This window comes from Ovis canadensis, chromosome 13, assembly GCF_042477335.2.
Source record: "Ovis canadensis isolate MfBH-ARS-UI-01 breed Bighorn chromosome 13, ARS-UI_OviCan_v2, whole genome shotgun sequence".
Classification (NCBI taxonomy): domain Eukaryota; kingdom Metazoa; phylum Chordata; class Mammalia; order Artiodactyla; family Bovidae; genus Ovis; species Ovis canadensis.
Window position 1 is genome coordinate 68,069,892 of NC_091257.1, and position 27,021 is coordinate 68,096,912.

The following is a 27,021-nucleotide window of genomic DNA, read 5'->3' on the forward strand; positions in this document are numbered from 1 at the left end:
AACCAACACCTCTCATCCACTCAGGCAAAAACTCCAGACAAGACGGACCGGCCTCGTGTCAGTCTTCTCTGGAGGCGACAGCGTCCATCCTGCTGACGGTCCATCTTCCTTTGGGCCTCAAGAACGGCAGGTCTGGTTGCGCTGCTCCCTGCCCTGCCCCTTGCTGTCAGCTCAGATGGCGCCTGCCTCCTCCGGGAAGCAGTCCCAGGGGCCCAGCCACCTCAGGGACTCTTCTCTGTTCCCTGGTGAGCAGGCACAGGATGACCAGAGAGATCCCCCCCCACTAACCACACTCCGCATCTTCTCATCACCGCTAACAACAAGCTTCCTGGGGGACAGGGACAGTCCCGTGCTTCCCTGGAGCCTCTCAGGTTGCCAAGTGCAAAAGGAGCTGGAATACTGCGTGACTGATAGGAACTGGGAGTTAGCACATGGCAATAAAAAATTAATTTACGAGCTTCATGGAACCATTCATTCAACACGACAGGAGTTTAACATAAAAATATGGCTTTGAAACCCCTGCCTTTGGTTGAGTTCTGACTGAACATCCAGCAAGCCAGGTGCAGACAGACGCTCACCCCACCCCAGGAGGCTGGCCACCTCTCCATACTTCAGTGGCTGCAAGGGGACAAGCTGGGGTTTGGCTGGTGCTGTTTTTCTCCCATGCTACACTGTGCTCCCCCAGTCTGGTACCCCCACACCCTCAGAACCAAGTGAGAGAAATGGGCGCACGGGGAGGAAGGGCTTTCCTGACATAACAACAGCCTATCAGTGACAGAACCAGGAGGCTCCTCCGTGACTACCCCTCTTACTGACTTCGCCACAGAACACCGGCTCTCATGGGGAAGAAGACAGCCCAGTCTGCAAACAAGTCTGCTTCAACTGAGAGGGATCCTGAAACCTGGCTGTGGCTAGCTGGAGCAGCCTGGCTTCAGAGAATGTCCCCAGTCTCAGTCAGTCACGGTAAAGGGTTAATGAGAAGGACCAGAAGACTTGGATTTGGCCTCAACTCTGCAGATTTCCCAGATCTTAAAGTTCCACTGTAGCCTTCTTCCAGGTCCAGCCATCTGCCAAAAAATGTCCATAAGTCCCCTTAGCTGACGCGGCTCCAGGGGCTGGAGGTTCATCCCTAGCGCTCCCATTCTCCACACTGGGAGGACATGGACGGTGGACACAGGCGGCGGGACAGGGCAGCCCCGTGAGGAACTAAGCAGCAGCCCCTGTGCAGCCAGAGGTCTTCACTTTGCCTGAGAAACCATCCCTCCCATTTTTACATCCTCCTCACCTACTGACACACATCCAGTGCAAGTGCCCCGCGAGTTCTCGAAAGGCAGACTGTCACCCAGGCTGCGACAGCACAAACGCAACCGGAGGCGTGTACCCCCATGTGGCGGTCTATGGAGACACTGACCCGCCTGGTGGCCAGAGTACAGGGGGAACCTGGCTCCCAGGCTCATCAAACACCCCCTATTCTTTTCTCGGGACACAGTTTCTCCATGTGCTGAGGGGCTTGGGACCAAGGGTCCTTCTAACCTCAAGAATGGGCAGAAATCCTCCTGAAGGCACAGGACACATCTCAATGCATGTGCTGCTGCTAAGTCGCTTCAGTCGTGTCCAACTCTGTGACCCCATAGACGGCAGCCCACCAGGCACCCCCGTCCCTGGGATTCTCCAGGCAAGAACACTGGCGTGGGTTGCCATTTCCTTCTCCAATGCATGAAAGTGAAAAGTGAAAGTGAAGTTGCTCAGTCGTGTCCGACTCTCAGCAACCTCATGGACTGTAGCCTTCTAGGCTGCTCTATCCATGGGATTTTCCAGGCAAGAGTACTGGAGTGGGGTGCCATTGCCTTCTCCACAATGTATGTGAGTCATGTCAATTTTTCTGGGGAAATATCCTCAACATGCAGAGTCTGAGGAATCCAGGACCCAAGGAGTACTGAGCTTTGTAGGCTCCGTCTCCATTGAGGAAACCCTCTAGCTAGAAGGCAGCATGGGGTCATCTCAGGCAAAGGAGGACTGGGCACTGTGCGCTGGCAGTCAGGGTAGGGGGGCCCCCTCCACACAGAGCGGTGGGATGGCGAGGCCCGTCTCCTACAGGCTTTCAAGTGGAACCCAAGATGCCGTTAAAGGGGACAAATGTCACTAAGAGGAGGTGGGCTCTATGCATGCCAGCTGAGCTCAAGCAGTGCCCCACGCAGCACAACAAGGGCCCATGCTCTCATGGCAGCAGTGGCAGGCCCAGTGTACAGAAGGGCATGGCTACAGGGAGACAGGAGTGAGCAGAGCTTAAAGCCAGGATGGTGTGTGGATGCAACACAAGGCGTCTTTATCTCCAGAACATCCCAAATTCAGTCAGGGCAGCCAACGGTACCGTGCAACTGCAGCACGGAGACTCGTTCCTGTTACAGCAGTGTCTGTGGTGTGGCCACTGCTGACCGGCTCAATACTGTCTTAAACCTTCTCATTCCCTGAAGCATGCTGATAGTATTTATAAGTTTGCCAAATGTACGAAAAGAAGAACCATGGGGCAAGACCTAAGAGTCTGCGATTTGGAGGTCTCTAGGGATCTGCATGTAGTCATTCACCTGGGTCTGAGGACGCAGATCCAATTAAACCCAGTCTTTTTGGCCTGGAGAAGTCACTGGGGGTTGGGGATCTCCCTAAACCAGCTGAGGTGGTGAACAGGTCCAGGTGGAACTCATTCCAGACAAACTAAGGGGGAACTTTTTTGTCTCCAGAAACAGGCCTGGTAATTGGCAGTCAGCTAGGGAGATACCCCAATTCCGCCCCCCTCAACTTATTAAATAAGTGAGAGGATGAAATGAAAGCTGCCGACAGCCTCAATTGGCCCCTAAAGAGACTGGGGTTCAGCTGTGGCTGCTGTGATTAGCAGAGAAAGGGCTCAGGGGAGAGGGTGGGCTCCCGGGAGAGTTCTTACCTCTTGGGCCCTTAGCCAGGAGGAAGATGTCTAAAGAGCTGTCAGAGCTACAGGAGAGAGGAGGCTCACCATATGGGGATGGAACAATTTGTGGTTGTGAAAATCACAGCTCAAACAAGGTCGTACCCAGAGTGGTCTGGGCCAAAGGAGACCATATGGACTCTGGTTACAGCAAGAAGTCTGAAGCCCAGTGTGTCGAGAGGAACTCACGAGGGGCACTTGCTAAAGGCTTGGCACTCTCTTAGGGAAAAGAAGGGCACTGCAAATTGTTAGTGAGAAATGAAGCAAAAACGAATGATTAGCCTAAGAGATTTGGCAAAAACAAACAGAACGAGGAACTATACAGAGGCAGCCACCACTTACCGAACTCCTGCTGTGAGCGAGGAACTGCACTGGGCCCTTTGTTTCTTGTGCATTTAGTCCTCCCAACAGTATACAGTAAGCATCAGTGTTAAACGGGCATCATTTAATGGGTAAGGAAATAGGGGCCTAGAGAAGTTAGGTGACTTGCCCAAAGCACTTCACTGGTAAGAGACAGAGCTGTGATTCAAACCTAGGTGTATCAGCATATCAGATTCAAAAGCAAAAACGGGAGCACAGGGTCTCTGCTCGCGGGGCAGGCCTCGTACCTTGTGAAGACAGGCCTTTTGGGTGCAGCATCCCATCGCCCTATCTCTGCGACAGACTCATCTGTCAAAACCCGAGCAGTGCACACCACTGCCACCTTCTCTGCAGGATGAGGTTCACTCTCCTTAGACTGACATTCAAGGCTCCTGGCAAACTGGTGTTACTTCCCTCTCCAACTTGAGCCTCTGCATGGACCAACCCAAAGGTCTGCTCCTTCCGCAGATCCCCAGTGGTCTGTCTTTGCTCACACTCCTGCTCAGAAGACCTTGCCTGCTCTCCTTTCTCCAAGGGCCCCCTGAAGTCACACATCCTGCTGTTGCCACTACTTCAACAAAAAGCCAGCACATGGTCCTCTGAGTTCCTGGGAGCTATGAGACACCACTGTGTTGCCACATCTTTGGAAACCCGATGGAAAAGAGCATGGATGCCCAAGCTGTAGCCTGTAGCCTGGAGCTGGCGGGCACTAGCCATGTGCCCTGTGGGAGCAGGGCGGACACAGCACCTAGGAAGCCACCCATGTGAGGATTTAACAAGACAGTAAAGTTTAGGTGAGAGGAGGCGCTCCCCGGCACCTCCCCCACCATGCCTGACAGATGATAAAGGCTCCAGGCTGCAGCAGGCCTGACGCTATACAGAAACAAACACAGTGCATATAAGAACCACCACCAAGCTGCAAAAGCTCTTCTTAAGCATTTGCTAAACAAGTGCAAAAAAGGACTCAGGCTCTCTTGGGTTCCAGAAAGGAGATCTGTGGAAGGCAGGTGGGGCCATTCTCCACCCCAAGGCCTATAAAGAGTTCAAACCAAGGTGTGACAGGACAGCTGAAGGGCTGAACTTAAGTGCCACCCCTCTGCTTCTGGTATTTGCACTTAGAAGCCTGAAGGCAACAGACTACAGACCTTCTCTCTTCACCTCCTTCCTCAGTATTCCGTTCCTTAACTCCCAATACAAAGCATTGCCCAATTTACAAATCGGGTGGCTCCCAAAATCAACTTCATAGCCAACAATCATGCTTCTGATGTACAACTATCAAAAAAAGGAAAAAAGTGATGCCAGAGCTAAAAGATGCTCTTTGTCAGAACAACCAGCCTACCCATGTGACAGGACACTGCACAAGTTTTCAGCTCTAAAAAGCAAAAGTCAATACAAAAACAAAATGCTGTCTTCTTGAGACATAATTACAGCAGAGTGAAAATGCAAATAAGACCCAGAAGAGCCAGACCCATCAGTCAACTAATCAGAAGCTGATTACAAAGAGGAAGAATGCAATATAGCAAGACTCAGTCATCAAATAAAGGCTGTGAAGGGGGCCCTGGGTCTATGGAGGTCACCTTGAGCCCAAGAAGGTGTTTCATTTTCAGTGTTTTTTTGGGCAGGGGGCGGAGAGGGGGACAAGAACCTGCACACATTCTGAGATACTTCTCTGTTACTGTATTATGCATGCCAAGAGCTGGTATGAAAGAACAGCAGGACTCGACAGCTGTGGAGTACCTACTGCATGCCCAGCACCCCTAGGCTAGTTTTACATGAATTTTTCAATTTACTCCTCCTGAAAAACCTATGGGCAAGTGCTGGCAACCTCACTTTATAAGTGAGGACTTCCAGACTCAGATGTCTCAGGTTTAGATGGACTGAGGCCAGGAGAAGTTTTCATCTCCACGGCCCATGCCAGGCACACAGCAGGTGCTTAATACATGCCTATGGAACAAGCAAGTGCAATTTCCTAGTCTGGTTCAAAGCTATGTCTAAGATTCCACTCAAGAGACAGAAGCCTGTCTCCAACCCCATCACTTCTCCCTGTCCCGCGCCTGCTGGCCCTCAACTTCCCCTTCCTCTCCTAAGAGCAACCTCCTGTCTCACAGTGGCCTCACATGATCTGTTGTTCCCCCGAAGGACTCTCGCTCACTGTTACTACGGCGTAGAAGCCCATTTTCCCAGGGTCTGGGAAGCCTGCGGACAAGTTCAATTGCTTTCCTCCCCGCTCTCTGACAGAAGGCCACAGGGCCTCACCTCAGTCCCAAGACACACGCACAAGAAAGAAACTGTGCCAGAATCTGGAGTCCCCCTCCTAGGACTTCACCCACTGTGGAGCTCTGAACATCCGGGGCTGAGGCAGGAGGGGAAAGGGGGCTGGGCTGAGTGGTCCTTTCATACTACTGGTTTTCTGGATGAGGCATCCAGGACCTACTGTGTGTGACCTGTCCAAAGTCCCACGCTAGGTAAGTATATTAGACAGAGCCCGACTGGAACCCAGCAGCCCCTCCTAGTTCTCAGGCCTCGATCCAAGCTTCCTGTGGGGCCATGGCGGGGGGTGGGGAGGAGGAGCAGGCAGGTGTCACAGGACAGATTCTGGGTCTGTTAAGCAGAAAACTTCTTAGCCCCAACACTCTCAGTTCCTGCCACTGAACTCTACCTGGGCTGCGCAGAATGAGGCTGTGGATTCTGAAGATGCACCTGGGTCTGCCTACGCTGTTACTACTGTAACAGCATTTCATTTCATCTCAGTGAAATTCTAAAGAGTAGGTGGGAAACTGGAGTTCTGGGGACTGCTGTCCTCCTGCTATAGGGCTTCCTAAACATCAGGCTGGAGTGATGTACTTCCGAAGGCTCTGTGGGATACGCCTGGTAGGTGCCCGTGCCCCGAGATGCTCAGGGTGGGGGGACGGAGGATGATCCCTGGATCACCTCAGTGGTGACATCTGGATTTCAGGTTAGGCAACTGGCCTAAACTCCCAAGCAACTTTTTTTTTTTTGCAGGGGGAAGGTAAAAGTCACCCTGTTGTTTGGTCTTGGGTGTGGTATATTCACACTCATTTCTGCTGTCCCATACAAACCAACGATTCCATCCAAACATTCATCACATCCAAGCCTGCAATCTGGTTACTAACAACAAATAAGTCTTTGGCTGTGACTTCCAGCTCTCCTTACGTCTGGTACAAGGCTGGGCTGGGCTGGAAAGGCCATGCATTCTGCCAAGATCTGACAGCCCTCCCCTCTTTCTGTCCATGCCTTAGCTCTGCCCTAGACTGGAACTCTCCGGGAAGACATGTCTTAGACATGTCTGAAAAAAGCAGAAAGGAAAAACACAAAAGGGTGCTGTACACGATATTTAAGAGCTTCCTTTTTGCAAAAGGATGGAAGTAAACACAGACTGAGTCAACTGGCTCACATCATCTGTGACTCTTCCATTGGAATAGAAGTTTAATACCAAAATCCAACATGATATACCATATACCCCACCTGCTTTCCACTACTTCTCCACGGCCAGGTCTCAGAATGACAAAAAGCCAAGGTTATCTACCATTCATAAGATTACCTGCCCAGGCCCCACATCTGGCTCCTCTATGCAGTCTGGGGAAATAGAAGCATTTTCATCTTCCTCATTATGCCCTAAGGGGTGCCTGGGTGGCTCTAATCCATTCCTCCCGAGTCCCCAGACATCACTTTCTTTTACAAAGAAACAAAATACAGAATTCTGACCTGTGTATGATGCAGGCTGAGTTATAGCTTTCCCCTGGCACCTCTAACTGAAAGTGAAATTCCTTTAAAGTTAGGAAATTCATTGCAGTATTTTATGGTATTGATTTATTTTAAACTCAGCTGGCAGTTTTAAGGCCTGCCATGCCTCTGAATCCTAGAAATGCTGGAGGAGGTCTCCATTTCCTTTGATTCTGTAAAATCACAGAAGACTCACTAGCGGAAATGAAGAGAGGGGCTGAGAGCTTAAATGCTACTGCCCTAGTTTATCAAGACAGACCTTGGGCATTCTCTCCAGGCCCTGGTCTCGAATGCCCCTCCAGTTGGGGATTTCACTACAACAGTCCTCTCTCCCCTCACCAGCCAAGTTCCTATACTCAACAAGGCCACCGTGTGCCAGGGCGAGTTTCAGACAAACCCTGAGATGTGATCATCTCACTTACCACCTGGCTTACAAAGTGCCCCTAAACCTGCCTTCAAGAACCAGCCCAAGGCACCACCTTCTCCAGCAAGCTTTCCCTTCACTCTCTGCAGGCTTCCTATATTTCTCCCCAGCCACGCCTACTACAATTAAGTTGTTCTCAAGTCCGTGGAGAACTTGGGAGTCGTAGAGGACAACAGTGGGGTCTATGCTATCAAGACCACTGCTAGGCAAGTGTCTGCCGTAAGAGGGCTCTTGCTCACCAATCTGACTTGGCCTCAGAATCACTCAACACAGGGCTGCAGACAGCTGGATAACAACAGGGACGAAATTCATGAAAGCCCTCCACTCTGGTCAGTAAATGAGCTGGAAGATGGGTCAGGAAGAAACCCAGCAACCCCTGCCATTTTGCTTTAGATCCTCATCAACCTTTACTTAAGCTCACTCAGAATGGGCTTCTTCCAGGCCCCGGGGATCAGAGACAGCAGGATGCCTGTGTCACGTCAGAGCCCTTCCCTGTCCTGGTGTGTGGACTGTCCTGTCCCCGCGGTGCCTGTGCTCTCCTGCTGCCCCACCTGGGGTGTGCTTTGGGCCCCCTGCTTTCCAATTTTAACCTCTGTCTGCTTGTGTGGCTTCTGCCTACCCTTGCCTGGCCCCTGGTTATACGGGCGCCTCACCATCCCAGTCTTGCCTCGCCTACCTATGTTTGAGGCTGTGTCACGGTGACGGAAGAGGAATCAACACACAGGTGACCTCACCTGAAGGAGAAGGTGGCCCTGCTGCAGTGCACTGTGCCAAGACCGTTGGACTATGAAGGATGCCCACGGGCAGCGCTGACACTAATACCTGGGGGCCTCTCGTGTGGAGCTGACAGGACAGGGACCCAGCATCTGCCTCAAAATAGAAACACACCAAAGATGCTTTGAAAGAGACTCTAGGAGGCAGGATGGAACAGTGGAATTTCCAGTCAGGTACCTGGTTTCAAATCCTGACTCTCAGAACTGTAGTGAATTCTCAGCTTCCTCATCTGCAGAATGATGGCAGAGAACAGAATAGTTGCCCAGATGATGTGATAAATAAGATACTGTAGGTGAAGTGCTTAATTCAGGGCTGGCGATAAAAGGACGGGGCCTCTGCCCTGTACAAGTCAGAGGGCCCCTGGAAAAGAAGTTTTTATAACCAGGAGCTGCTATTGCTGGGGGAGTATCTGTGTCCCTGGGCTAAGAGGAAATGGGAGTTGAAAGGACCTCAACCATCAGGAGCTTGGCTCACAGCTGGAGGATTATAAGATTTATTTTGATTTGCCCAAAGGGATGCTGCCTAGCCTAGGAGGAGCCAAGGATGCCGGGGAGGAGGAGAAAGTGAGCAACAACAGCCCTGGGGCAGGCCTGTCCCCTCATGGATGCTTTGATGTCCTGCAGAGCTTCAAGGGACAGATTATCCTTGGGGGCAACCAATCCTGTTACATAACAGACAGCTCAGCTTCCTCATGTTGATACAGCAGGAGCAACAGACAGAGAGGGCAACAGCAGGGGCAAAAGCTGGCACCCAGGGAGCGGCCTGGCCTTACTACCACCAGCCTTCCCCAACTGAAACTCCCAGAAAACACCAGCAGACAGACCCAGAGCAAGGGACAGCCTGCACACTGCATACTGGCAGTACCTGGAGCTACCAGGTCCTTCAGTGAACACCGAGCTTGACGTTCCCGAGAAAAAGAGAAACAAACCACACCCCTCTGCTCTCACAGCTCTGTAAAGGCTAGTGAGACAGGGCAGAACAAGGCTGGGGCCCCCACTGATAGACAGGGACTCAAAAGAGGCTCAGCAACTCCAGCTCTGCTTGGGTTTAAGATTAACAGTCACTGTCTAAATACCCTTGCCTCCATCTCTCTACTTTAAAGCTTCCATTCTTTCCAAGGGCCTAATCATCTACTTCAACTTCCCTGGTGGCTCAGATGGTAAAGCATCTGCCTACAATGTGGGAGAGAGCCGGGTTCGATCCCTGGGTTGGGAAGGTCCCCTGGAGAAGGCAATGGCAACCCACTCCAGTATTCTTGCCTGGAGAAACCCATGGACAGAGGAGCCTGGCGGACTACAGTCCATGGGGTTACAAAGAGTAGGACATGACTGAAGAGACTTAGCACACGCACACATCACTTCAAGAAATTAGGCTCAATTTCTTTCTGATGTGGAGCAGCCACCAAGATAGCATATGGTACAAAGAATATTTTCTATGACCCCTCAGATCTACCAACATCTGAGCTCCTTCTTCAGGCCTGAACTGCCCACTCCACACAACGTCATTCAAGGCCCTGGCTTCAAAAGGCCCTAGTAACTGAGGTCTGTGTACAGACAGCAAACTTGGCCGTGAATGCAGAGTCTCTTATCCCTCAACACCCTCCCTGGTAACATGTGGGCAGTGGCACCTGGAACATTAGTTTGGCTGGCTTCCTGCTTTCGGTAAGGCTTCTGGCTGGCTGGTAGGCACCATTAGGAATTATTAAATATTTTCAAAAAGTGACAAATAAGGGAGTAGTAGGGCCCATCATTGAATAACCTTTAAAAAAACAGATTTTTTTCTGGAACAAGCTGTTAAACCGAGTTGCCTTGATTATAGTTTTGCTTCAAAAAAGGAAGCTATTTATTTGGTAATCCTCAGAAGCAAGGCAACTGAAGGCCACTGTCTTCAGAGAAAAGACAATGCTTCCACCTCAAGCCCAAGTGGGTATCTAAAACTTTACCGTTTAATATTTCATTTAGACAGTTTACACAAGGCACTTTCACAGCCTCTTGCAATTCCCCCAACAGCCTGACTCAGATAAATATGATCTACTCCATTTCACAGATGATAAAACCCAGAGAGGTAAATAACTTGCCTGAGGTCACACAGCCTAAAAAGCACAGATGGGACTCAATTCTAGACAGTCCACAAGGCAACACTCCTTTAAGAGGAATCCCGTGTTTCCAATCCAAAGTGCATTTCCATTCAAAGTTTGCAAAACACCGAAACCATTTAGCCCCAATTTAAACACTACTCTGAAATCTACAGTCCTAGATTGTTGAGGCATGCTTTCATCACGCGGATACTCAGGACAACTGGGTTTCCTTTATGCAGCTAGAATGTGATCCATGACCACAGGTATGGTACGAAAGCTGGCCAGGAATCAGGTCACACAAGTTCTGCCCATTCATTTGGAACTCTGAATAATTTCTTCTAAGTCTCTCCTACTTCTCAGCTCCCCATCATGGTAACAGGAAGAGGCATCAAAATGTGGTCTGCTGCTTGGCAATACATGGAGACAAAACTTTTCAGTTATCTGTCTTTTTCACTTTCATTCTAAGTGTATGGTGAAGTTTTCCCGAAGTTACACGATGAGTGATGTAGCACCAGGGTACACAGCGGAAGCAAATGAGAATTCAGCTGACTATCAAAGCAGATGCTGATTTGCAAAAACATAAAACAATGCCACCCTACTGACTCAACATGGGCTTTCCCCAGTGGCTCAGCGATAAAGAATCTGCCTGCGATACAGGAGATGCAGGTTCTATCCCTGGGTTGGGAAGATCCTCTGAAGAAAAGGCAACCCACTCCAGTATTCTCAACTGGGAAAATCCCATGCACAGAGGAGCCTGGTGGGCTACCGTCCATGGGGTCACCAAAGTTGGACAGAATTTAGCAACTGAACAACTCACTAAATGTTTTTGGAAAGTTGTTTTTCATAAATTATGTGCGATAGCATGGAACTAAATTATTCATTTGAAAGAAACATTTAAAACACCCTTGGCCATCTCCACACTTGTACTTCTAGACCATTCTCTCCCTTGAACTTCAGACTCCTCCACCTGCCTACTCAACTTCTGTACTTGGATTGTGAACAGGCATTCTAAACTTTGATGACCAAGACCTAAATTCCTCCAGCCAAACCTGTTCTTCCCCATCTCATTTGATCCTCTCTATGCTTCCAATGGTTTACAAAGCCAAGAACTTAGAGTCATCCTTAATTCCTTTCTCTCACATCTTATGTTCAATCTAGCATGAAATCCTATCAGTTGACTTCAAAATTCACCCCAAATCCAATCATTATCTTCCCTCCACTGTTCAGAGCCATCTTTATCTCTCACCTGTGTTATCAGAGTAACCTCCCATCCTATCCCCTCACTTGCCCCCTCCAGTTTACTTTTAGCACAGTAGTTACAGTGATCCTTTCAAAAGATCAGATATCACACAGCTGAAAACACATCAATGACCTTTCATCTTACTGAAGATTGAAAGCCAAAATCCTTACAGTGGCCTACAATGTCTCTTCTGTCGTTCAGTCTGAGTCTTTGTGACCCCACTGCTGCTGCTAACTCGCTTCAGTGGTGTCCAACTCTGTGCAACCCCATAGGTGGACTCCCGCCAGGCTCCCCCCGTCCCTGGGATTCTCCAGGTAAGAACACTGTGACCCCACAGACTGCAACAAACCAGGCTTCCCTGTCCTGGAGCGTGCTCAAACTCATGCCCATTGAGTCGGTGATGCCATCCAATCATCTCATCCTCTGTTGTCCCCTTCTCTTCTTGCCTTCAATCTTTTCCAGCATCACGGTCTTTTCTAAAGAGTCGCCACTTCACTTCAGGTGGCCAAGGAGTTGGAGCTTCAGCTTCAATCCTTCCAGTGAATATTCAGGGTTGATTTCTTTAGGATTGACTGGTTTGATCTCCTTGTAGTCCAAGCACTCTCAGTTGACTCCTAATTACCTCTCTAGCTTCTTTTCCTATACTCACCTCCCTGATCACTCTGTCTAGCCTTCAAGCTGTTATAATGGTTACTGCCTCTGAGATTTTCTTCCTCCAGAAATCCTAGTACCTCACTCCCTCAACTTCTTCTAACCTTTGATCAAAAGACACCGTCTTTAAGGAGATCCACCCCGATCTCTTCCACTTAGAAGTACACCCCCATCCCTCACCTCTCTGCATTCTAATTTCACTTATCTTGGTCCACCACCATCCCCCACCCTGCCCTGCCAACCCATAGCTAACAGTTATGTTTGTTCATCTCTCCAGGAAATATAAGTTCTACAGTTGCAAGAATTTGTTGGTTTTGTTTACAAATTATCTTCTGTGTCTGAAATAGTCCCTGGCAAATAGTTTCTCAATAAATATATTGAATGAATATACAGAACTAGTTTCTCCATCTATATATAAAGCTTGATTGGCAGAAAGGGGAGTTTAGACTCCACAGATCCTCCCAGCCCAAGCCTCTGATTCTCTAACCAGCCAGATACTCATTTATACCACAAGTGATTTGAACCTTTGGCACAAGGTTCAGCTCCCGGTCACAAAGACTTGGGCCCTGAATCCGGGCCAAACTCTAAGTGTTCAGCTAGAACAGAGCAGGACAGGCGCCACTGACCAACCCCTGTCCTCATTAGCTGTCAGAGTGTGGGACACTTGGCCATACCAGGTTCCCGATCTTTTCTCAAGGTCACTTATTTCTCCTACCTGAAACAGTACTCCTATTTAGCTTTAACTTTGCCCTGCAACACAGCACAGATCCCAAGGGTGGGTGTCCAAATGGGAGCCACAATTTCAACTAGGTAGGACAACCCCATAACCCTAACCCAAATTCAGGTCCCTTTTCCATATGATGACCTTCTTTGTACCCCAGGGCAAACTTGAATTCTAAGAAGTTTTTTAAAAGTGGAAAAGATGAGATGGGAATTGTCAGCATGAAATACAATTAAAATACTGTCCAGCCAACTCTTTTTAGGCTTGAACATGGTACTACCCCAAACCTAGCTTTAAGAATGCTGTTCTCTTACTGGGCAGTAGGACAAAGTGGCCTGGCACCTGGAAGATAATAAATGTTTGTGGAATGGAAGAATTAAACCTGGAGTGACTCATTTGAGAAGTTCACTGACTCAGCATTAACCAACTCCAACCAGAAATCTAAGGGTGACCAAGGGAAAGCAGAGACTAAGAACCCACCCAGGTAAGGGAGAGTTCTGAGCCCCAGGTGCTGAAGCTCCTTGCTCATGACCACAGGGATCGGCTTCTACTACCTATCACCTCCTCTCAAGGCTTCAGCAAAATCTAAGACTAGCTTATTTTCAGCTTGCCATCTTGATACTAAGAAAAAAAGGGGCTGGGGAGGAGGGGGCATGAGGAAGACATCGCTGTTGCTGTTTAGTTGCTAAATAGTGTCTGACGCTTTTTGCAGCCGCCCATGGACTGTAGCCCGCCAGGCTCTTCTCTGACCATGGGCTTTCCCAGGCAGGAATACTGGAGTGGGCTGCCATTTCCTTCTCCAAGGGGATCTTCCCGACCCAGGGTTCGCACCTGCATCTCCTGCATCGGCAGGTGGGCTCTGTACCACTGAGTCACCAAGGAAGCCCCTATTTTTAAATTAGTAGGATCTTGGGTAAATGACTTAACCTTCTGCAGGGCTGCAAATATGAAACAAAACAGTACATGTGAAAATACCTAGCATTCGAGGTGATCAATGTCCTTTTCTTTTCCCTTTAAGGAAAATAAATCAAATCTGACCAATACACTAGCCAGCAAGTGTATCAATCCCCCAGGATTTATTATTTCCACACTGGCCAGCTGCCTTGCTAATTCTGCCCCAAAGATCCAGAGCATTTCTCTACCCTCAGTGCTATCCATTTAGGTTCAACATCTTCTTACTAGTATGAATCAAACAATTGGTCCAACTGGTCCTCTAAACTCCAGTTCAAACCAGCATGCACAGGCTGAAGTTGTTAATGCACTGTTCTGCTCCAGCTTATAGATGGCTCCCAAATGCCTACTAAATCAAGGTCAGATTCCAGGGTCCCATATTTCACCTTATTTCTAACCTTTTTTTTCCTTTGCTCACATCTCAGACTCTGGTCCAACTGAACTACCACTGCTGTTCCTGGTATACACCTTCGTATGCTTTTACCTCAGCTCTATTCACGCTCTTGCAGGTCCTCCTCAACTACTACCTGTCTTCATCTTTCACTACCCCAAACTGCTAGGCTGCTGCTGGCTTCAGCTCCCTTGCAGAGACTAGGCCTTCTACCCGAACACTCCTCTCTGCTTCCAGTTCCCTACTCTTGTTTCTGGGCACCATTCTCTGGAAGGTCAATTTCCTTACATTGTAAAGCAACTATGATAAATAATGATTTAATGATTCTCTCCTTGACTAAGCTGCAGAAGTCCCAAGGATGGGGCATGTTTCTGATTTTGCTTACTATCATTTTTCCAAAGCCTAGCATAGTACTTGACAAATTAAAGTCCACCACCAATCTGTTAAATAAGCAAAGATTTCTCTATAAGAATTCACTCACCCACTGTTTATAGTATCTAAAATGGAGAAACCATTTGCTATCTGCAGGGGGAGAATAATTAATTATGGCACCTATAATGGAACATCAATTATTTTCCAGTAGTCATGTATGGATGTGAGAGTTGGACTATAAAGAAAGCTGAGTGCTGAAGGATTGATGCTTTCGAACTGTGGTATTGGAGAAGGCTCTTGAGAGTCCCTTGGACTGCAAGGATATCAAACCAGTCAATCCTAAAGGAAATCAGTCCTGAATATTCATTGGAAGGACTGAAGCTGAAGCTCTAATACTCTGGGCACCTGACATGAAGAACTGACTCACTGGAAAAGACCCTGATGCTGGGAAAGATTGACGGCAGGAGGATAAGAGGATGAGATGGTTGGACGGCATAACCAACTAGATGGACATGAGTCTGAGCAAGCTCTGGGATTTGGTGATGGGTAGGGAAGCCTGGTGTGCTGCAGTCCATGGGGCTGCAAAGAGTCGGACACGACTGACTGAACTGAACTGATGCTTTCAAGGAGTGACCTGGGGAAATGTGCAGGTTAGAACTGAATGGAAGAAAGGAAACTAAACCTAAAACAGCATGGTCTAAACTACACAGACCTGGATGTGCACCTAGAAGGATACAAATTGGGGACAGTGCTTATTCTGAAAAAAATTGTCTGTACTTTCGCACATTTTCTACAGTAAGCATTTATTGAGAAAAAGTGTTTCTAAAAATCTTAAGAGACTCAGTTCAAATGCAGTGTCCACTCAAAACTTCTCTAGACTTTCTAATTTGTACCCAAATAATCCCATGCCTCCTCATCGAGACTTGGGAGGAACGTGTGGTAACGAGCACTTCGTTTCTCTTCCACCCTGCATTTCCCCCAACTCCATCCCCATGTCCCCTCCCATCCCGGGGCCAAGTCTGAGGAATCCAGCAGTCCAGGAAGTGCACATGCAGAGCAAACAGAGGGACACTCACCTAGTTGAAAAACACCCAAGATGCTTTGCCCTGAATTTTAAGCAGCACATGTGACCTGGTCCATTCTGGTTTCAAGTTCAAAGGCATCAGGCCGGTCCTGTGGGTTAGCAGCTAACATATCTTTCAAGAGCTGCTTGATCCCCTCAGACATGGAAGTCCTGCGTTTCTGGGGGATGTGCAACTCCATCTTTGGGTTTTCTAGCAGCGCCTCACCAACAGGGACGATCTCAGTCCCCTGTTTGATATAGGTCCCCAGGAGCTCCTTCTTGGTCTCAGAGTCAATGAAAGTGATTCTTTCTATCATTGCCCAGATGATAATGCCCAGGGCAAAGATGTCAGCCTTGGCTGTGTAGTGTCCCTCCCAGACTTCAGGGGCCATGTAGAAGTCTGAGCCACAGGCTGAGGACAGCCAGTATTTATTCACATTCACATTTTTGTTGTCTGGATTGCCCTCTTTACCTCGGGGGGCCAGACCAGCACAGACCTTGCTTAGTCCAAAGTCTGCCACCTTGAGGATGGGCGTGCCAGACCGCTCTGTGATGAGGATGTTGTCTGGCTTTAGGTCCCTGTGCACGATGTGGTTTTTGTGCAGGAAGGCAATGGCGCTTGTGAGCTGCAGCATGAAGCTCTTGTTGGTGGCTGGGTCCGGCCTCCGGGATAGGACATACTGATTCAGGTCTCCACCTTCACAGAACTCCATGACAAACCAGAGATAGCAGGGTTCCTCAGCATAACCCAGGATCCTTTCTCCTAAATCAAGGGAAGACCAGAAAGAGCCTGAGTGAGATGGACGCAGTCACACCACTTACGGACTACAGAGATGCGGCACGTTGAGAGGAGGAATGACGGTGCTGACGACTGCTTCGATCCAGGAGGACCGGCAAAACTGGTGCGGAGCTAACTGCACGAGAAGACCCACCTCCACTCACTCAGGGGAGTCAAGGGACAGCATGAGAAGGGAGCCTGGGCTCACCGCTCTTCAGCCAGGAGGAGCGCGCCCTGCCCAGTTTCCGCTTCTGCTTCTTTACCTGCCAATGGCCGTGTGTGAGACACAGTACCAATGCAGGCACCTGACATTCCATTTAAAATTTACCAGCACCGCAGAAGGAAAACAATAGCCCCATCTAATGAAATGAACCCAAGGCTCACGGAGACTTAAGGGTTCACGGACTCAAATCTATGACTGCAGAGCCATTGTGTTTCATTATACTGTGTCCAGATAGGTAGCACACTTCCCAGGGCTGCTGCTGCGATGAGTGAAAACATGTGAGAAGACCGTCAAATGTCTGTTACCCCGTGAGAGGCCAAAGACCTTGCCTCCATCCCTCCCTGCTTTGTATAGGATTCTCGTTATCGATGTATCTAGAATGGCACTACAATTTTATTTCAGCCATCTTTCACTCAGTGTGTTCTGGTAGCCCCCCCAACACCAGTCAGATACGTGATAGGCCCATCTCTATGAAGTTTAGTTTGCAGAGAACAGATCTTTACAACAGCAAGCATCCTAAGTTGTGCATCGGCATCAAGGTCAAGTTTTATGAACAATGAAGAGTGGGCAGGAGTCACCAGATCTAAAAAAGTCCAAAGTGGCAGGACTTGAGTGACCCTAAGAGACAGGCAGTGAATCAGCAGGGGACAGCCAGATGGGAACTCTAGGCTGAGATGGGATGGATAATGAAGCCCAGGAACAAAAGGACCAGAGAGGTGTATGTAAAGAGGAAGTCTGAAGTGGGTATAAGATACAATCAAGTTGTGTGGGCTTGAAACTCTAGCTCTGCCTTCTCCAGAAAGTCTTTCCTTTTGAAGCACAGAAACTGCAGGAAAGCTGGTGACTGGCACCCAAACAAATCCCAATATCCTTTATAAAGCAATTAACAGTTCACGGAAACCTTAGCAGGAAGCTATCTGATGACTGCAAGAGCCCAAATAGCTTGAGCCTAAGGAGGCAGGTGTCTCATCCTGTTGATGAGGAGGCTGGGCCTGCCCTAGGTGGTCACACGGATCTTTCATGACAAGTCCTCTGACCCCTAGCATGGTGTCTTCATTCTACCAAAAATGAAGGCTGCACCCCATCACACAAGTCTCTGCCAGAAGGTTCCTTTTACCATTTATTTTATTACAAGGAGAACAGGTGATTCAGATGAGACCCCACTAAGCCCCCAAATCACCAAGGCACAGTCAACAAAAAGCCAGTGGTTTGGGAATTTCAGGTTGATGCAAGAAGGTGACTAGATGCACAAGGCAAATGCTTTAGGTTTTTGACCATCCTCTGACAACCACATTGCCCCTGTAATTATATAATTTGTTTATATTGCTCACAATCAAAAGCAATACAGGTAGAACCAGTTTAGGGCAGATGGTTTTTAAAAAAAAAACAAAAAACAAAAAAACCAGTTGTTTCCCGTCTCCTAATCCTCTTTCTAGGTCATCAGCTCTAGCGGGTTGAGGCTCTATCTAAAAAGACTGCAAAATAAAGCAACGATTTGAGCCCCGATCAATCTAGACTTCAGAGTAAAGATCCATAAAAAGGAGACCACGAAATGTTTGCTGATGGTAGAGCCAGAAAGGAAACTATTAAAAAGCCATCAGATTCCTTCTGCAAAGGCCACATCAGAAAACAGTGAGACTTCTGGTGGGGTAACAGAGGGCGGGGATGATTATTTTATATACAAAGTTGGTAACTATGGCAACTGAAGTAAAAAGAAAACAACTCTACAAAAATGACTACATAACTGTTAAGTTCAGGTTATGAGAATCCAGGCAAAGAAAAAAAAAAGGTGAAAAAGTGCCCTCAGTCAGTGAGTGGGTGGGTGGGTGGAGACACCCAAGACTGGGGGACTTGCTCTGGAGAATAAGCTAAGGTCAGGAAACATCTGAGGAGGGGGCTCTGTGCTAAGATGCCAGTGCTGGACAGGAAGCAGACACATCAGTGAGCGTGACGGAATGGAAGGTGGGGGGACATGGCAACATGTCCCAGGGACAAAAAGCACTTCTCTGCATAGGCAAGGGCCTTGGGCTTATTTTATGAGAAGCTGCAGCCTATGTTTTCATGCAGGAATCCTGGCTGCCCACAAAAACTGGGAGAGGCATGTCAGAATTCTGGTCCCTTCCTTCAGGCAGATTGCCTCCCTGGACCTCTTTTCAGTGACCTCGCATCACAGCAAGGTGGAGGGAGGGCACTGGACGCACTGGGTGCATTTCTGTCGAGAAGCCGGCAGCGGAACAGTGAGAGAGGGCCGAAGTCAGGTCCAGGTTTAGGCCCCAATTCTGCTGCGTGGTTTACTGGGTGACTTCGAGACTGAGTATGATGGGAAGTTGGCTAGAATGTGGGGTGAGTCCCTAAACCTCTCAGCCTCCATCTTCTCATCCATTTCACGAGAATGACACGCCACATATTCCTGAGGGAAGCCACAGTCAGCAGAGCTTACGGTGCTTTGGGGGAATCCCATCCTTGCCATCTCCTACACCATCATTCCCAGCGGACCTCAGCCAAGGCCCAGCAAGTCACTGATTTCAGTACTCCCAAGTGTGGCAGGCCAGAGAATTCACCTCTCACACGTTAGGCAAAGATGAAACAGAGACCAGAAAATGAAAGTGGGTGATCACACCACATTTCTCAGGCTGTAACAGCTAAAACTCATATGCTACCTAGAGCAGGCCACTTTCACAGGCATTTTATTACCTTCTCCAAGTCCAGTAGCCAGAAGACCACAAGATAAACTCTGTACTTCAAAACATAACCTGTGCCACCGCTCACAGAGGTATAATTAACAACAACAAAATTAAGCAGGTGTCTCACACCTCATTACTCATGGGCATAAGTAGTGTTGAAACCGTCCGACAAAATGGGCTCTATCGAGAAACTTGAGGCCAGCAGACTCGGCATAGGGATGAATCAATATGAGCTATGGAAAGGCTGGCACTTCCTGGAAAGGGATACAAAATACCCAGAATTTTATAAGCCTGTTTCCAAGCAGCCTCCAGAACTTAGGCTTTTTAAAAAAAATTGAAATATAGTTGATTTACAATGTATGCCAATCTCTGCTATATAGCAAAGTGACTCAGTTATACACATACATTCTTTTAGTATTCTTTTCCATTATAGTTTATCATAGGATACTGAATATAATTCCCTGTTCTATACAGTAGGAACTTGTTTATCCATCCTACATATAATAATTTATTTACATCTGCTATGCTCTAGTATAAGTACATGGTCATACTAGAGTACCTACTGCTTCTCTGACACTAGAGATGTGGTAAGTGGCAGTCTCTGCCCTTATGAAGGCTTCCAGTCCCTAGAAGCAGAATGACTGCAGCTATGTGAATAAAGAACAGGAGGCAGTCCTGCCTGAGGAGTAGGGAAAGGTGGTTAGGATAAGAGAAAGGCAGGCTGACAGTATAAGTGGCTCACGTATTGTGTCTCCCAGGATGAAGAGAGTGAGCGCACACAGCTCAGGGGGCTGCATACTTGCAGCGAGGGACCCACGTTACTGGGGTAATCACAGAAGAAATGTGGTAGGAGACGGGGAGAAATGAGGCTGGAGATGTCCTGGAGTCAGGTCAGAAGAAACGGCGTCTGGCCGACAAAGAATGTGAACTCTAAGAAACGGCAAGTGACTAAAAGTCCTTGAAGTACTTTAGAAAAATAAGCTGCTTACTGAAATTAAGAAGTCACTAATGTTAAGTAAGACGTACCATTTAGGCAAGACATCCAAGCTGACAACACTCTGGCTTGCCACTTAGTGCTGATTTCAGAGATGTCAACACGTGGAAGAACACATCCGAGAACCAGGTTCCCTCTGGAGGCAGGAGTTAGAAATGGAAGACAGACTCGCGGCCAAGAGACGCGTCAGGAGACGCGAGAGCAAGGGAGGAGGCAAGAAGGGGATGGGAAAGGTCTTGGAGATGTAGAATCAACAAAACTTAGCAATGTATCACGTGTCTGTCCCATGTGGCAGGAAGTAAGAAGGCAATCCTCTCCTCACTCCAAACTCACTCTACTCACACGACCCTTCCACAAGTGAGGAAACAGAGGCTACGGCCTCCCTGCAGTCTCACAGAGGCAGACCTGAGAGCCTCCACAGCCCGGGGTTCTAACTGTGATGCTTTCCTGCCACCTCTTGCTGCCAGCAGCAGAAGTTAACACCTGGATGTTCCATTTCCCACTTGGACGCAGCTCCTTAAGTACTCTTACGTATGCCCCCAAGGAGTTTAATATTCATCAAGGCCAATCACACAACATGCGGATGCATTTTTCATAAAGGATTAATTATGATTTTGATAAGTGTGCTGAGATAATTCAGCAATATTCATCACAAGTCTTCAAAATGCTCAGTCAACGTGACATAAAAATCCCATTCCCAGAATTTAAGAGAACCAAAAAGACAAAACAAAAATCTACCAGCATCAAAAAAGCAGCACACCAAGCACTAAAACATGCAGCGCTGATCTCCACCCAGCACAGTAAAGTGGGGAGGCAGAACGGCCATCCACGAGTACGCAACGATTAGTAATGGCATTGCCAGCTTAGCTGAATGCTCACAGGGTCATGCTTTACTCAACAAAATTTACTTAGCCAAAAGAGAAAGGTCACGTAACACATCATAAGCATAGTTAATGTGAAATAGGAAATAAGGTACAAAATTTTTAAGTTACATTCAAAAAACATTATAAAGGAAGCCAGAATTGAGGTTTGAAAATTTGTTATAACCATAGCCATCCCTATTTTGTATTAAATAAAAAATTTAATATATAACTTTTAACTGAAGAAGTGGTTGAGAAGATCAGTCCCAAGAAGATGCCAAAGACGAGGACCACCCAGCACGTTCTCCCAAGATGAGTTCATAGACCAAGCCCTGGTCCCGGCCTCAATGACCTTGACCTGTGTCACTATAAAGAGGCTGGGTCCAGTGTCAACACCACAGGCTGTGTTCAATTCAAAGTACTTCATTAATCAAATGTCACTGTGCACTAGAAAACAGACCCCCTCCGAGTGGCTGCCAGAGCAAGATACAGTGTCCAACAGAGGCCATGAGGCCAACGTTGAAGTCTCTGGCCCGGCCCTCCTGAGGCCAAAATCACCCACTCTGACACTTTCATGGCTATGTCACCCTAGGCCAACTTCTAAAAAAGACCCCACGAATGGTTTATTTCTCATAAACTTGGAAGAGACACGTACCCCAATAGGCTGGAATAAGGCTTAACTGTGACACAGAAGGCATCTTGCAAGGTGCCTGGACACCAGAGCAGATAACTATCCAATGTTAATCATGGTAACGTGTCATAAAGGATAGTCATAAAGCAGCAGGTCAAGAACTGGGAAGAACAGCTGGATATAAACCTAGACCCTGACCCTACACCGCTACAAGTTACTACTAGTATAACAAGTTACTCAAGTAACGCTACAACACTGTAAGTTACTCAGCTTGATGGATCTTGATTTTCTTGTGTGTAAAACTAGGTAACAGAAACTCTAACCTAAAGAGGAAAGGATTAAATGAGAGGATGAACTATGAAAATCTAAGGTTAGTTATTAGGACTTGGAACATTCCAGGGATCTTGTTAAAAATGCAGATCCCACTGGCCAGCCAGATGGGCCAGGGCAGTCCTGGTTGTTTCTCTCTCCATGTGCAACGGGCCTTGCCAGGCCGACTTCTGATTTGCCCTTTAATAACTCATCCTTCCCTCCGCTCAACTTAGTCCACATTCCTGCCAGCTGTCCCCCCTAGAGCGCCTCTCACAGGCTGCAGTCAAGTATCACCAGCTGTGCTGTGCCCGTCTGATTCCTCCCTTAGACTGCGCACCACCATGAAACAAGGCCAAGTCTCTGAGCTCCCATGATGTACCTCACACACACTGAGTAGGTGATCAATAACTGGGTGAAATAAATCAAGATGAGAGCTGTTAGATGAGAAGGCGTAAAACAGAAATAACAAAACGTTCTAGTATAGGGCCTGCAGAACATGTAGATTAAGACAACTAAGCAAGCATCCAGAATTTGTGAGCCCATGAGGAGGGCCACTGGTTAACTACCACTGAAAGCCAAGTTCAAGTTGAAAATAAACTGATGTTCTATTGGGACCCTAAGCTCTCCTTGACAGTTTATTTATGCCATAAAAGGCCCTACCCAACACGATCCCAATTAATCAAAGCTCTCAAGTAAGGGCTGCTTCTATCTCCTGGGGCTGGCATCTAAAACCCCCACTGCACACAGAAGGAAGGCAGTCTGCCAGTAGCAAGAGAAAATAAAAGTCTGTGTGGCTGTCCCAAGACAATCAAGAGAACAGAAAGGAAGTAGAGGGTCCCTGGCAGCTGAGACATAGGGGAGGCACCAGCAGAAATAAGCAGTGCCACGAGTACTGGTTAATACAGAATCTAAAATATATAGTAGTCATTAGTTTTTGAGTAAAATATCATTACACCCATTTACCCACCAAGAGAAATAGGAGAGCTCAGACATAAGCCACCTGTCTCAAAGTGCAGCACAGCTTTGCGAAGGAATCAGGCTTGATCCAAAACGCCAGGGCTTTGAGCCTGACTTGGCTATCTGCTTAGCTGCTTTATATCGGGCAATTTCACTAACCTCAGTGCCTCAACTGTCCTACCTGTAAAATAGGGATAATCACAGTATACACTTCAAAAGGTACTTGTGAGGACTAAATCAGTTAACTGGCAAGCCTTCAGAACAGCTCTGGGCACACAGCAATCAGTGAGGTTTAGCATTTTGTTGAACAGGGTGAAAAACTGGGAATAACAACCTCTGACAATGCCAATGTTCTACTGTATCCCATTTATTTCCAGGGCCCCTAACGCCGCCTTTTTATCTCTGTCAGGGTAGCCAAAGATTACCAGTCAGCTCTCAGCCTCTACCTGGGGGACTCTCTATACTGAGGCCCCAAAGCTGCAGTAGAGAATTCAGAGTTGCTTTCTAGGGGCCTGGAAGGGGGGCAACCCAGCTCTGAATCCAAGGTTTCCCTGGGTTCTCAACGCCTGAGAAGAGTCTGCAGGCCGACAACATATCCACTAAGATCCTGGGCCCTCCCCACACTGGCTCCCCCTCAGCTTACTGAGGTCCACCTCCTTCCCTTGCTTCCTCAGGCCTCTCTGCTCCCAGAGGGAACCTCTACTATTTTCCAGGAAACCCACCACTTGTGACCTTTCACCTTTCACCCTTAAGAGTAAGATCTTATAGGGAAGTCTTCTGCATGCCTCGTGGAGGAAACTGCATAGCTTTCTCTAGAATAATATGTGGCTCATAGTTATCACTAGGCATCAGTGTGCAGACAAGACTACCTCCCAGGGGGCCAAGATTCTCACCCACCTGAAGACCCTCAAGGTATCTCGAAACATCAAATAATCAGTCAAACGGAACAAGTTTTACCAAGCTGGGATAAGCTAGGTTCCTAGCTTTTCCAAACTTCTAATTATTCAGTTTTATGAATCTTGAGGGTTTGTCCTGGATTTTCTTTTTGGTCCTTTTTGTTGTTATTTCTTAGAAGGATCAGTGTGTACCTTAGAGCATCAGAATTTCTGAGTTTGACAGCTCAGGTTTGGTTGACATCTTTTAAGTGGCAGTAACCTTAAATTTAGTTTTAGGTGCAAAAGACAGGGTGCTTTGGCAATGAAAACAAGGGGATAAAAAGCAAACTGTAAACTCCTTTTTAATGAAAAGTTCTTAAAAGCTAAACAAAGCCACCAACCCATCAACCAAATAATTTACGAGACTGTTAATTTGTTTTTTTTTTTTAAAGAAAAAGCCTGACAGACTGGTTTGAATACTACCACTCACTCACTTGGGGTAAGTCCTGTCCCTTTTCTGGGCTTCAGTTTCCTCCCCTGTGAAACAGAAGGCCAGATGAGACATCCAAGATGGCTCACTACTGACTGTCAAACTTCTGTTCTCTATATAATGCTCTGGGTAGGACCTTTTGGTCTATATTCAGAGAGAAAAGAAGGACATAAAACACAGAAGCCTGCCAAAGTTGGATAAGATTAAGAACTGTATTAAGAAGTCCTCTACCCCTTTTCTGACACTGGTTTATTCATACATAACTTTTAAAAACTATAGAAATGTCTTCGGGTAGAGTTGACACTGAAGTAGGGCTCGGGGACAGGGATGAACCAGTCTCTATTCAGCTGAATTATGAAATAAAATTCACTTTCTCTCTACCTATCCATGTGTTCTCAGGCTGGCTCCCTTCTTTCAAAGCCCACCTTCCCTGCTACCTCCTGGTTCTCATTCTTGCTAATTTGCACAACACAGTACAAAGCTGTTGTTAATGAGCCAACCTGCCTTTTCCTCCTGTGACCCTGATTAGCATTTGAGTTTTCTACAGCTTCTCAAACTTTTCAAATTAAGTTCCCTTGGGGCTAAGAGTTGTGCTTTTTTTTTTTTTTTCCCTCTGCAAATACCACTATACGGACCTCAGTAAGTTTGTGGGTTTGGTTCATTGAGACTTTAAGGGAGATTAACACTTTTTAGTCTGTTATTTATTCTAAATTACAGGAGACTGGTCAAGAGGCGACCGCAAAGGACATTCTGTTTACAGACAGAGCTGAACCAGATTATCTGCAAACTGAAGCAATCTGCCCCAGGGTATATCAGGACTGCTAAATTTTGGAAGCTGAAGTCAGGGAGACTTAATTTGGGGTAATCTGGATACTTACTGTTCTCCACTTTAATTCTGACAGTAAAAAACATGCGTATTAACTGCTTGTTAAATTAACACTCTGAGCATCAGCCTATAAGCAGAGGCAATATACACTGCCTTTACTGTTCTTTCCCTGGGCCCAGAACATTAACTGACCCGTAGCAGAGGCTCATATATTTAAGACTTCAAATAACTGAAAGAGATGCATTAAGTGTGTGGCCTAAAGCAAAATATTTCATTTCTTTTAGGTCTCAGTTTTAGTTACAAAGGGAGGAAGAAACTAGCACTGTTTCTGTCAACTTGGCGCCGCAGACAACACAGGAAAGAGAACGTGTTCCACGGTCCAGTTTGGGAAACTTGTACAGAAACTTTGTGAATCTTGAAGGGGATGACACTGGAAGGTTCACAATGTAGCCTGAACTTCCTGAAGCAGCGACTCTGGAGCACTTGTGGACATTGCCAGGCTGCACGGCAACCCTATGACAGAGGAACCCTCACCCTATGAATAAAGGACTGCTCCCCACAGATTCGAAACAACTTGTCCCATGTTTCATACAGTCAGCTTAGACAAGAGATGTCTAAAAGCAAATCTAAACCCCAAAGCCCATGCTAGGCTGCCACTGTTTACTGTGGAGTTGACAAATTCTACAAGTGAGGGAAAAAACAGTACTTGTAGGGAGACAAAGCCAAGACTTCCAACCCATGTTGAAGTTTCAAGACTGACATAGGGAACCCTTTGGCAATGCAAATTGCTACATCCCAAGGAGTGGTGTAAGATGAAGTCCAGACCATTCATTAACCACAGAGAAGACAATTTAAGAGTGAACTGAAGAGCTTGTAGAATACAGGGAAACTGGAAGAATCTCCTGGAAAGTCTTTTCAAAACAAATAGATTCACCATGGAAAGAGGGTGGGCTTTTCAGGACAGATGGGGCAGAGATGGGCATAAAAAGTGGAAGCCTATTTTGAAAAAGGACCCCAGGTGATAATGAGCATGTTCTCAATCCACTATCAAACTGATCTGAAGTGGGCCAAGAAGTTCTCTTGAGACGGGCCTTGCAGAATCTTGAGATCAGGCAAAAGCTCCAAACAAAATGCACTAGCTGACTCCACCCTACCCCAGACCCTATCCATCCTTACTAAGGTCAGATCTAGTGCATCTTCAGGGGAGAAGAGGAAATTGTTACCCCTCTTAAAACGATTTAGACCTTGAAATCAAGACAAATCTGGGATCACATCCCTTAAGCTATGAAAAATTGTAAAGAAAACAGGAGGACAACCCTACATCCCTTACAAGCTGATTAACCTTCATCAACTTACCTTCAAGTTCATCTCTAATCCTTAGTTTCTCTGTTTATAGAAAGAGGAGAGGATTTACTTTTAAAGTTATTACCTCCAGTCACTGTAAGAGATATAGGGCAGAGCTGGGGCTCAGATTAGCAACCTCTCCCCTGAGAACACTCCTCAGGCCTTCCTAGCCCACTGGCTAGGAAGAGACCCCCAGCTACTTGTAGTCTGAACAAGACACGTGACCACTCAGGATGCACACACCCACTGACTGCAGTTAAAACCCCCAAACGAGGATTTGCCCTCCCCAGAACTGCAAAACCCCTTTGCCTCACTAAGCC

General features: G+C 47.4%; 1 protein-coding gene across 1 annotated transcript in view; it reads right to left on the bottom strand.

Moving 5' to 3' along the window:
* The window catches only part of STK35 (serine/threonine kinase 35), a 41,621-nt gene that overhangs the window by 12,355 nt on the left and 2,245 nt on the right, over window positions 1-27,021 (bottom strand). Inside the window, exon 3 of the mRNA XM_069548187.1 lies at window positions 15,741-16,490. Coding sequence (XP_069404288.1) covers window positions 15,778-16,490 — 713 coding nt within the window. The 3' untranslated portion in view covers window positions 15,741-15,777. The remainder of the gene's footprint in view (window positions 1-15,740; window positions 16,491-27,021) is intronic.